Raw genomic sequence first — 12,074 nt, 5'->3', positions numbered from 1 at the left:
TCGTATTTTGTTGCTGAGGTTAAAAAAACTTAATATGCATGATGAAATTAATAAATCTCATCGTCCTAACTGAATAGATAGGCTTTATCTCTGCAATAGTTACATTGCCTGACTGGCATACACCCATATGTCTACTTCCCGTGGGATTATTCAAATCAGCAAGAACTTCTCATCATGCATAGGGCAGCGGGGTCTGGACCTAGCCATTTTAGATAACCAAATATCATCAGTGCTGGGTAAATTATATTCTTTTTCATGGCTTTTTATGTATTTGAAACAGCCAGCATTATGATAAAATGAATAATACAGAGACTTGGACCAACTTCTCAAATGGATTTTCACTTCTACAGATAAATTTATACTTTTTCTTTTGGCTAAGGTGACCTTGAGGCCAGCAGTAAAGCAAACTGAAGGGCAGGTTATAAGCTTGCCCAGTATCTCAGAGTCAAACCAGCCTCTCCTTTCTCCTTTTCTGTGATGTTGTGGTTCTGATTAATATTACTGTCACCCAAAATAAATTCAAGAAAAATCATACTCAAAATAAAAAAAATCCCAACCCATCACTGTTTTCTGCTCTCACTACAGCAAGCTGTTAACAAATATTGAAGCAGGACGATGTGAGATTCAAACATTAAATAATAGTACCCTCGTAAAGCAAGTAGCACAATGCAGAAGATTGGTTAGCATCTCCGCCAGAAATCATTATGAAGAATAACGCCCTGTGACTGGCTTTGTTCCACATTAAGACCTCCCGCCCAATCCCGAGACCTTCAGTAATGTGAATACATCTTTACTCATCCAAATGGACTCACTAGTATTACAGGTCCGCTTGTATGCCTTAGGAAAACTTGGTCTACTTGTTATTATTACTGTTTAGATTTCTATTCCGCCCCCTATGATAATGAAGGCTTGCAAGGTAGACGCATACGCTTGTAGGTGCAAAGGAATAGTTAGATTATGCTATTTTAAAATCCTTCTTCCCACATCCGCAAAATGCTGCGAGACCGGGTCCTCAGCTGGTATGTCAACTGGCATAGCTCCACTGTCTTCAATGGAGCTATTCCAATTTATATCAGCTAATGATCTGGCCATGTCCTTTGTTTAAAGTGATGGCATTGTAGCTATTGTACAAAAGCCTAAATTAGTCAAACAATGGTTATGTGGCACTAAAAGTATCCGTGCGCAAAACCAGGGAAGAAGTGTGTGGGGGGGAGGGGTTTCCCCTCAAAAAGAAAGGGAAAAATAGAGCAGATGTTCTTTTCACACAGAAACATGTTTGAGAAGTAACTACTGAACAACGTAGGGTTTTTTTGCCAAATTAATTCATTAAATGTTAAAGATGTTACAGTTCTCCCTCTCTATTTCTCTTTCTCCTGCACGCAGATACGCCATGAGAACTTATTTTCCTTCCGGCCCCCGTACTGGCTCAATGCAAATTGACTCAATGCAAATTGACTCGCTTCCCTTCCTGCTGTTTACGACTCTACCAGATCACTACCATTCATCATTAGGAAACTCCACGAATACTGTTCAATCATATTTCATTTACTGCTTGGTCAAGCAGATGCAAGAAGCTAGACAGAGTATTCAGGTTTCTTACTTTTACAAAGAATTAAATGATGGGTTTCCATTGGAGCATCATGGCTCCTTTACTGGCACTCCTTTGTGAATAAGATTTAGGATCTTATTTTTGCCATTCTTACTGACAAGATATATGATTCCCCATGCAGTTTAAAATGAGATGAGAGGAAAACGGGACAAAGTGCTATGGGATGGCAGTACAGACGTGGTGCTGACTAATTCCATCAAGGCTAACGGCGAGATCGTGGAACCCCTACACCGATGTCGTCTGACTCGGGTAAGTAGTCCCATTGACTTCAGGGTCATTGCTTGTCTTTGCCAGTCTGAGTAAGGACTCCACAATCTAGGCATATGGTGCTCCTTCCCCATTTCCTTTGGGAGAAAAAGGGCCAAACAAAACCCTTGAGGGCCAGTTTCCGTCACTTGCGGAGAGGGGTCATGGCCTTTGAATCCTGGCATAGCTTGCACAGCAACATGCTACTCATGCCAAAGGCAACAAAATCAGCATCTATTTCTTGATGTGAATCTAATCTGGGGGTTCTGTTATGAAACCTGTCATCACATTGATAAGGTGAGTCATGAAAACAGTCACACTGATTTCAGGGGAACTGATCACAGAAAGAATTACCCGCCCACACGTGAGATGCAGAACCAGATCTATACTTTCAAAGCCAATTTTCATCGCTACATGTTACATACAGTGAAGGGGGGGATGCAATCTCCAACAAAAAGATGGCCGTTGTATCATTTAGAGGGAGTCTTTTCTTGCAGATGTTCCCTTACCCTACTTTTTAACTGGGGCCCTAAACAATTTCCCCTGCCTCCCTTGTGTGGCTTTAATGATACAAGATTAAAAAAAAAGCAGATGACTGAAAATTGTACATTAGCTGTAATTTTATGCAAGAGCTCTTTCAGCACTTCCATTTCATCAGATTATAGTAGATGGGTGACAAGCACTTTTGTAGGTGGTTCTCCTCCCTCTTAATAATTTCCCTCTGTGAGCAAAACTGACAGATAGGTAGATGTTTCAAAGCGTTCATTATTGTTGCTCATATTCCAATGTATGTGATACATGTTGTTAAACAAACTCATCCCAATTTCAGCTGGAGAGCGCCATGGCTGGAACATTCAGCTCTGAATGCAAATCTAGCTTAAAAAGAAAATAGGATTCCAAGCGATTTCATTTGCACATTATTCATATGTTAATTATTCTGGCCCTGATGCTATATTTATGTAGGATTCAGCAGCAACTCAAATTCATGTGACTCTTTCATACACTCTAATTTTTCCAAGTGAAAGTCAGATGTAGACTCAGGATGCTTGGGATGTGAATTTCATCCCAACCCGCCTGGAAAATACTGCTTGGTTTCAAAATGAGCAGGGAGCATCGTCTCTGTGATCCACTCAGGGCAAAAGCTAAGGACCCTCTCTTGAAAACTGTTATTACCAAGCACAGTGCTAATTGCTGCGAGTTGTCCTGCTGACCGCAACTGCATGTGTCACATTTCAGTTCTGATTTTTTCAGGTACGAGTAATACTTGGAAAAAGGACGTAAAATAGCTGACCCCAAATAAATATTTATGGGAGTATTTAACTGATTCATTAATTTATTTATTTTGGAAGGGTGCGATGTATAGATTCATTAAATTCTAGTGACTGATCCAAGAGAACAAACCAGAATGAAAGAGTAACACGTAGAGATACCATGACACCCACTTCTCCAGCTTTTACCATTTTTTAGGGCTGTACGGTCTTAAAAAAGGTAGTGACAAGCAGCGCCAGCATGCCAACTCCTGGCATTTGGCAGAAGTGAAGGGTCGTCAGCGTAATACAAAGCATGAGTGATGACAGAGAGCTGCACAGCCTGGAGTTGAAACAGTGAGAGTGTGAAGAAATGTTTAATTTAGCAAAACTTGTTTAGGTTAGTCATACACATCATATTAATTTGGGGCACCCTTTGCTTTTTGAATATTGTGTCCTCAGACAGTGCTATATCCCTTCAAGGTACAGAGGTCTCTGAGTCTGCATGACATACAGTGTGGAAGACGCTTGGGAGAAGGCCGAGTTCCCTATAACAAATGTTACTATAAAGCTGGTGTCATGCTTGAACAAACAACTCGCCAGAGGACAAGAGACTCCAGCAATAATTTTGTGAAATAATTCTGAAGGGAATGTCCTGTATAAATTTAAATGGGCCCGAGTAAATATCCTTGAATGAAATCAACTGTGAGAGATGACTGAAAGTCATCTGCTCTGAAGTTCTCAGCTACTCCAGTGTAAATCAAACCCTTGTAAGGGAGGGTACTAATTAGTTTGGGAAGAGACAGACCTGACTAGGGCCTGTATTCCCTGTGGCACTGCGACCTGGAGCTGTTATGAAATTTGCTTGAAATAGTAACGGACCGGTAGCTTAGACCCCGATGCTGTAGTTCTGCCGTAATGACTGAAATGGGCCCAGCCCATACTGTATGAATTGCTACAAGAGGCAAAAATCAAACCTAATACCCATAGCTGCTGAATGCTCAGTTCAAATATTCATGAAATACATACGAGCTGGATCTACGTTGGAGGCTCTTAGAGTAGGGAACAATGTTGTCAGATCACTGTCAAAAAGCACCGGGAACAGAGTACACGCGCTGATCTAACTCAGGGGCTTTGCTTTGGCGCACGCGATGGTTGAAATTTCTATCCGTGAAATTCCTGAGAACGACAGCTGAGCTCGGAAGGGGCATGTCTGATTTTGATGTCCTGCACACTGTCAACACCAGACACATCTCCATTTTAGACTGCTTCTATCAACCCTATTAGTTTAATCAGTCCGTGCCAGAATTGGAGAAGTCAGGATGGGAAAAGGTCTCCTTGGGCATCCACTCCCCGCCATGCACTGAGCAGCAATTTTCTCTGCGTTAACCCCACTCGGCTTTTATAAAATATATTTCTGAATCTCCTTAATTACGGTGGCTCAATCACCTCCCGAGGCACTTCCTGCTATTACCTGGTTCTCCTCAGTGTGTTTTCTGATATCTCTAACATGGTTATTTCCAATCCACATTTTAGACCATACCTCAGCTTTTTAGCCCCTTTCATTATTGGAAAGCACCCTTCCTCCCTTCTTGTGCCACCTCTGAAGTATTAATAAAATGCTACCTACACATCTTCCATCCACCCTCAAACTGGGATGGCTAACAATAAGCAGTCTTGATGCTTAATACATCCCTAGAACCGAACGTGAACTATTTCTTACCCGCAGCCTCCGTCTGACATCTGAATGTTTGATAACTCAGCCATCTTTTCTAGCTCTTAGGAAGTCTGGTCAGGTTTATAGAAAGTGTCTGCTGCTTTGCTTGGTCCTCAGGCCTTTCCACATTCCCTTGCTAGTTATTATACATCTTATTTTCCTATTGCTAGCAACTTTACATCTTCCATATATTCACACCTTTCTTCTTTTCCAGATCCCCACCTTAATTTCCATTTGCCGGCTTGCCTTCTTGAGTCCAGGGTTCTGCTAACTCTGTTTCTCCCTCCTTACCTTCCACCCCAAGGCAGATTCCTGTGCACCACTCAGCTCCTTCCACCTGCTAAGCCACCTTTTGTTGACACTCCCTCAGTTATAGAGGAGTCCCACAGGTACGTTCTCCGCCACCCTAATAAGCGCAGTAAATGCAGTGCAGATAATTACAAAAACGACACTCTCCAAAGTTATTATATGGCCCCCTATCCGAGCTCACTCTCTGTCTTTCTGCAGCTGCTATCCATGAAAAGCTATAAACATATCTTATACGTAACAGCAATTCCAAATAACAAAGTACAAATGAAGTATAATTTCAAGTACTTTTTGCTTCACTTGATGTACACTAAGTATAGTGCTTTTTCATATGGTAGGCTTTGGCACTTTAGACATAATACGGCTGTTTTGTATAAAGCTTATGCAGCAGCTCAACTTGTCTCCCATCACGTGGAGTTATTAGCAGCATGGCTTTCAAAATTACTAGACCCGACTCAAAAAAAAAAAAGGCGTCATTTTCGTTCTAAATTATGTTTTTTTACGTCAGATGTTTTAAGTCATGGACTTACTCGTACACAGTTGTCCACCCGTTTTCATCACTCTTGGTTGCTAGAAGACCTGTGTTGCCCGGGTATGTCATCAGAGCCAGGTTATAGCCTTGAGCATAGACTCTCTTCAGGACACCATTGCTGCTTATTGTTAGCCAGTATACCTGGCCTCCGGGCACCACCAGCCACAGAGGCAACCCACTTGCATCTCTGCGGATATGAACTGAATTCCCATTGCTGCTAGTGATTGTGCCAATATCCCCTTCCCCGTTGTATGTGAAATTGTAAATATAGTCCCTTGTTATCAGATTCAGTGTGTGGAGATGGGTCCCGTTGGTGGTGAACTGATACAGTTCTTGGTCTGCTGGGGATGCAATCTCATAAATATTCATGTCACTGAGATGAGCCTTGTTTCGACTGACTGCACGGATGCGAACGTTGCCAAGGTCTGCTATGTACAGCGTGTCATCAGGAGAGACCGCTAGAGAAGAAGGTGCTTTCAGCTTTGCATCTTTGGCATATCCACCATCCCCTGGAAAAAGCGATATCATTATTTTAATAATTTGTAATCTACATATTTAACCTATCGCTGCATGAGAAGCTGAACTCCGCCTCCCTTCCAAATCATTTACAAGAGACAGTGAAACAAAATCTTTTTTTCCAATGAATTTAAAACCCATTATCTAAAATGGTATACTTCTGAATCAGTATCACTGAAGATTAACAATGAGATACAATTATCTCAGTTACACCAATTTTGCTAAATCCAAAGCCCTGCTGCTGGGAAAACTATTACGCTGCAAGATGGGAAAGCACAACACAATGACAGCTGAAGACTCTTGCTCCTTGCTTCTTTCCCCCAGACTGTAGTCAAAGCACAGTATTTCCATAAATAAAACGTTCATTCAGAAAATAAAAACCAGTAATTGGGACAAAATAGCAAGTGAAGATTAGGTTATAATTAAAAAAGCCCAACGACCTGCTGGTAAAATGTTAGTGTGGTATAAATGAGACATACTGACAAAACCATTATGGCTTATATGGTCCATACAGGTTGGGGAAGGGTGAATTTTAGTGGTCTGGACCTCCATTTAACTGTAAAATGAACCTCTGTGCATGAGCAGAAGCTTCTGCAATTGGTTGGGAAGAGAATCCACTCCTGAGCCCCCCGGGAAAGGGGGATGCCGTTTGCATTGCTGCTGTCTTTTGAGACTGCCACTGGGCAAGAGAGCTTTGAATTATGGCACCAGAAAAGCCTTTGGAAATGCACTGAATTAGCACTGCTCTTTGCCAAGCTGGCCGTGCTCTCTTTGCCGTTAGCATTGGCAGTATCAGGTCTGCGCTGCACTGCCCTGACCTTCCTTTGAGGCAGACTTTTCAGCTGCGGGGATCACTGCGCAGTAAAGAGTATTGGCAGAGTCTCCATTCTTACCCCTTTGCTAGCTGAATCAGGTCACAGAGCCAACGTCGGCTATGTTGCTCATCCCTGATTGAAGCTGATGTTCCTTGGAGGTGCACATGATGTTTGATTACCATTACAATGTGACATGGCCCAAAAAAAAGCCTAACTTTTGGAACGCCATCTGACAAAGAGTGGTTTTTTGGGTCATCAAAGATTCTCTGGTTGCAAGAAAAAATCCTAATCCCAGCCCCCTGGCCAACTCCCAAACAATTCCTTCCATGGTGTCAGGATTGGATAAGATAACTCTTTATTTCTTTATCTAAAATTCTGAGCTGCAGTGCTGTGTACTGTTCAGTGGCTCCCATGTCGCCTGACAGAGCTTATGGCATCCACGATGGATGCCGAGCTAAACTATTACATGCCCCTATGTGATGAACTTCCCCTCCTCCCCGCAAATTTATGGAGGAAGCAGGTAGTAAGTTGGCTCCCAGCACCACGGCGTGCAAGAGAGGGAGCCTCCAGGGGTGTTGGCTGGTGCAGGGTGCGACGGCTCCATCCCTTCAAAGCTGTGGGAAGGGCCACATTTTGAACATCACTTACTGCACGAGCTGTGCATCTCTCGCCCTCCCTCCTCCTCAAGAGTGCGGCACGGGCTTTGAGGCAGGACAACTTAGTGTTTTACATGCGGCGTGAAGCAGTTGGGGTCATTCCCTGGTGAATAGCGCTATCAGAAGTGCAAGTCGTTAGGACTGAAATGTACGGCCCACGGCTTTATGGATGCTGGCAACATGTGAATGTGGGCAGGCAAAACTAATACGTAAAGGTAGGCTCAGGGCTAATTTAGATCTGTGAGTAATGATCTGTTTGAAAACACGGCCGGCAAAGGCCCCTTTAGGTTCCTTTGGTGCCCACTGTGGAAACATGCATGACCCCCACCCCCACAAAAAAACAAACAAACAAAAAACCATTAAATTAATTCAAAAGGATTTGCTAACATGGTACAGATTTTTTTCCAGCTCCTGAAAGAAACAGAACCATTTCACAGTTTTTTCCCTCTTGAAGGTATTTTAACTCCTACCAACCCAAGGACTTGTAACACAATAGAAAAGAGAAATGCTTAGCCTCTCCTCACCTGAGAAACAATCGCAATTCGGGTCAATCTTGCAGTCGCAATCTGATGGGGCTCCAGCAATTATAGAAATCTCACCATTGGTGGTAACCTGCTGTATGCGGTTTATCTTTCTCTCATCTGTCTCTGCAATGTACAGTATCCCACTGTGAGATACTGCAATGGCTCTGGCTGATTCCAGGGTCGAATGGATCGCCACCTTGCTGACCAGGAAGTGATCTATGCCCGGCACTTGACAGTGAATAGGGCGACCTGCAATAATTCGCACACGCCTGTTCTCAGAGATCTGCAGCACAATGTTGTTGTCCAGAACATAGAGTGAATTGTCCACAGGGTTGACTGTGAGGTCTGTTGGCCACTCTAACCGGACCTGCAAAAAAGAGAAAGCAAAAAACTAGATTTGAGTAGGCAGCTTTTCCCGCCCCCCATTTCTATTGTCCCAAGTCCACTTATAAGATATTTGGGCATCCTGGTGGATCCAGATCTCTGTGATGTTCCATTATAATCTTTGATTGAGTTTGTCTGGCTGTGAAAAAGTTTTTAGCAAAACATTTTTCAAGGATTCGGGTCATTCCTAATACGAACAAGAAAGAAAAGCTGATTTCTACAGTAATTTAGCATCCCCTGAATGCTATTTGCACAAGTCCATTAAGATGGGAACATTATTATACATATGCATTCATGCAAATAAAAACATACAATACATGTCATGCAACACCAGCCAGAAAATTTTCCAACTTTGATGTTATTGTTTCAAGGCTGCAGACAGCACTGGCAGAGTGAAAAATACTAAAGGGCTGTCAGTGTGCGAACACTTTAATTGACTGCTAGTAGGAAAGGAAAACCCACATAACACACAAATATGAGATTCTTTCAAAGTTTATATACTAGGGTAGGAATACAACTCATCTACCATCTGAGAAACTAGGTAGCTGATCCTTTGTAATTCAATACAGCATCTAATTAGCCACAGTTACTTGTAACGACTGTATTTGTTCTACAAATACCACAGTCAATGGTGGAGTAAGTAATTCCTACACATGGGAGCTTAAATCTTGCCCGTGTTATGTGGGTGGGTGTAGGATGGGGCCAAAGAAGTCTCTTCCTTCTGTGTTGCAAGACAGCAAAATCTCCAGCTCCCTGCTCCGAGAAGAGCTAACATCATTCCCATAATGCCAGGAACATGGCCTGTGGCTAGTCCCATTCTGGCCCGTCTAGCTCACACACGATGCTCAGACGACGTATTAATGGGACCACAGGCTGTTCCCTGTCAAAATGCCACACCCAGAGACTTCTGCTGCCTAGCTTCCCAAGGATCTCGACCTATTCATCAGGAGTTTGGTTGTCCTTTTCTCCATCCAGGGCTGGGCGAGGGAAGACTCGGACCCTAGGATGCGTGCAGAAGTCTCAAACAGCACTCAGGCCATGAGGGACGCCTTGCTTGGCTCCGTTTCTGAGAAGATGAGTGTGTGTTAATCTCAAAGGGATTTTCCAAACTGAATTATTTCAGAAAGGCAGCAAAAAAAGGCAACAAAACTAAAAGGTAACATTTTCCACACCACTGCCACAAGTGCTTTTGGTCCCGCTCTTTATTTTGCTGCTACTGTGGTTCGTCGTTCCAGTGCACTAATTAAAATCTCTACAAATTCAGAGGCTGCAGCTGTTAATATAAGAATCAGCATTAACGGCTAACATATGGTGGAGAGTGAGGCTATCCCAGGGTACCTGTCTGCCTGGGGTCTGCTCAGGCACCAGGCGCAAGGCCAAGTCTGTTCACTGACTCGAGATTCAATATTTTCTGAATAATCTCATTTTGGGAAGTATGTTGCTGGTTTGATAATTGATGTTTTAATAAAGTGAGGGCAATGTGGCTAATACGTCTCGCCCTGCGTGGTTATCCTGGGTAAACATACAATTAAGTAAAGCTCACCGAAAGATCAGATTACTCCTTTTACCCAGTCCATTTCGCTAGACAGCATAATAACTGGCATTAAGACTGATGTGGCTGGGTTCAAGATCTCCACTGCAGCAGGTGGCAGAGTCATCACAAATGATGATAAATGTGGTGAAACAGTTGGAAAGAGATTCCTGTCATAGAGGTGCTGATCTCATCCTCCCTCCCCTCTTGTGATTTCCTCTATGCTACCGGATGAGTAAGGGCTGGATTTAAACATAACTTCACGCCTCAGTCTGGTTTGCTCTTTTCAGCTGAGAGATCATTGTGAACCTGAACAAATCCGTGTAGGAATGGAATATAACGTCTAAAAAATACGCTCGCCCAGCCTGATACAAATACGCTTGTAACGTAGGGCGTTGCTGCATTTATAAAAGCAAAGAAAGTTTCATTTTCACAGGAAAGCAACACCCCACTTCCTGGCTCCTTCCTCACGGATCCCTTTGGTACAGACTTGATTTTTGTTAGCTCTTACCTAGGATGCTGATGATAGAAATTGGGGGCTGTAACTGCCCAATTGGACCACAGCAACCTTGTTTGCGAGGGGAACAAGACTTCACCATAGCACAGGTGAGGGCTGATAACTGCGTGGACACCTTAAGCAAGCCATGCTACCTTTGCTTGGTAGTTGATCTGAGCTCTTCCCTCTGCAATGAAATATCTGGTGCTTCTGAAGATTCATCTGCAGAAACACAGCCAAGCCGCCTTTAAATAACCTAGCATGGGTATGGCTAGCAGTGCATCCATAGGTGCAGGTTGCTCAGTATGGGTCAGCTGTCCAAATACTCACTCAGCTTCTCAGATGGGCTTCTTGCTACACTGTGAGCTGGCTTGTTTAAAGATAGCTGGAGGCAGATACCCTAGGAGTCACAGAAGAATTACACAAGCATAACCGAGAGCAGAATTTGGGCAAATAAGCTGACAACAACTACACTTTGATCAGGAGAAATCAAATAGGTCTAAGCAAACACTGAACTCTACTGATATTTGTTTGATTCACTGGTACCTTGAAAAGGCACCGGTTCTTCTGTCCGTCTGTATCCTTTTCCATCAAACCAAGCTGCCCTCCGGCACTTCTCTGTGCTTCATTCAAACATGATAAACAAACTACAGACAACTCCAATTCCCATTTGATATGACTGTGTCTACCATAAAGGCTCTTCAGTTAGCGTTAGGGTATTAGGCACCGCATCATACGTCCTAATCTTAAACGGTACTTCAGAACCCTATATATATCTATCTATCTATATATATATATATATAAAAGCCCGTCCCCCTTTTAAGTTTGCTTTTCTTCCTACTTAAATCTCTGATGACTGTAAATGGTATTTTTATTGTCTGAGGGGTCACTGCCCTTTCAATGTGAATAAAAAATGTGGCATTGCAGACTAGCCTGAAATTATTAGGGAAGGCTGGTCACTCACAGATGGGATCCAGTCATACATCTAAATTGCTAGCTGACAATCAACTTCATGGGGGAGGGGGGAGAGACTAATAATCATGTAAGAGAAATGAGACTGTCAACATTGCCAGCAGGGATCTTTTTTGCAGATAGGTATTAATGTGAAGTTTTCTTGCATTAGAAAGTTAACTTGTATTGTCAGAATCAAAGCCATGGCTGCTATTTGCGTTAAGATCAAGGCCTTGCTCGAAAAGTGCAACATGGGCTGCTCACAGATGCTTATCCCCCAAAACAGCACTTTATTTTGAACTTGGTGTGCTCATGTGCTGAGTACAGCACATGCCCAGAAGAGGCATTGTGTTAGTCTGACCCAGCTTGCCCAATGCCTGTATTATGTAGTCCAGCAGGGCTTTTTGGAGCTTTTATCTAAAAGCTGATTGAAGCCTGGTCAAATTAACTCATAGTTTCATAGTTGTTAGGGGCTGGAAGGGACCTTACAGATCATCGGGTCCAGCCCCCCTGCACTTGGGCAGGAAAGACTGCTGGGTTTAAA

At 43.1% G+C, this 12,074-nt stretch overlaps 1 protein-coding gene across 2 annotated transcripts in view; it reads right to left on the bottom strand.

The window, feature by feature from the left end:
- Window positions 1–12,074, bottom strand: part of TENM1 (teneurin transmembrane protein 1) — a 503,051-nt gene that overhangs the window by 29,544 nt on the left and 461,433 nt on the right. For both annotated transcript variants that reach the window (XM_019540172.1, XM_019540173.1), the window contains 2 exons: window positions 8,169–8,535; window positions 5,656–6,166 (listed from right to left, as the gene is read on the bottom strand). In XM_019540172.1, the coding sequence (XP_019395717.1) occupies window positions 5,656–6,166; window positions 8,169–8,535 (878 nt within the window). The remainder of the gene's footprint in view (window positions 1–5,655; window positions 6,167–8,168; window positions 8,536–12,074) is intronic.

Source organism: Crocodylus porosus, unplaced genomic scaffold, assembly GCF_001723895.1.
Source record: "Crocodylus porosus isolate Cpor-Errol unplaced genomic scaffold, CroPor_comp1, whole genome shotgun sequence".
Classification (NCBI taxonomy): Eukaryota; Metazoa; Chordata; order Crocodylia; family Crocodylidae; genus Crocodylus; species Crocodylus porosus.
Note: the sequence above shows the minus strand (reverse complement) of the source record. Positions and strands in the feature narration are given on the sequence as shown.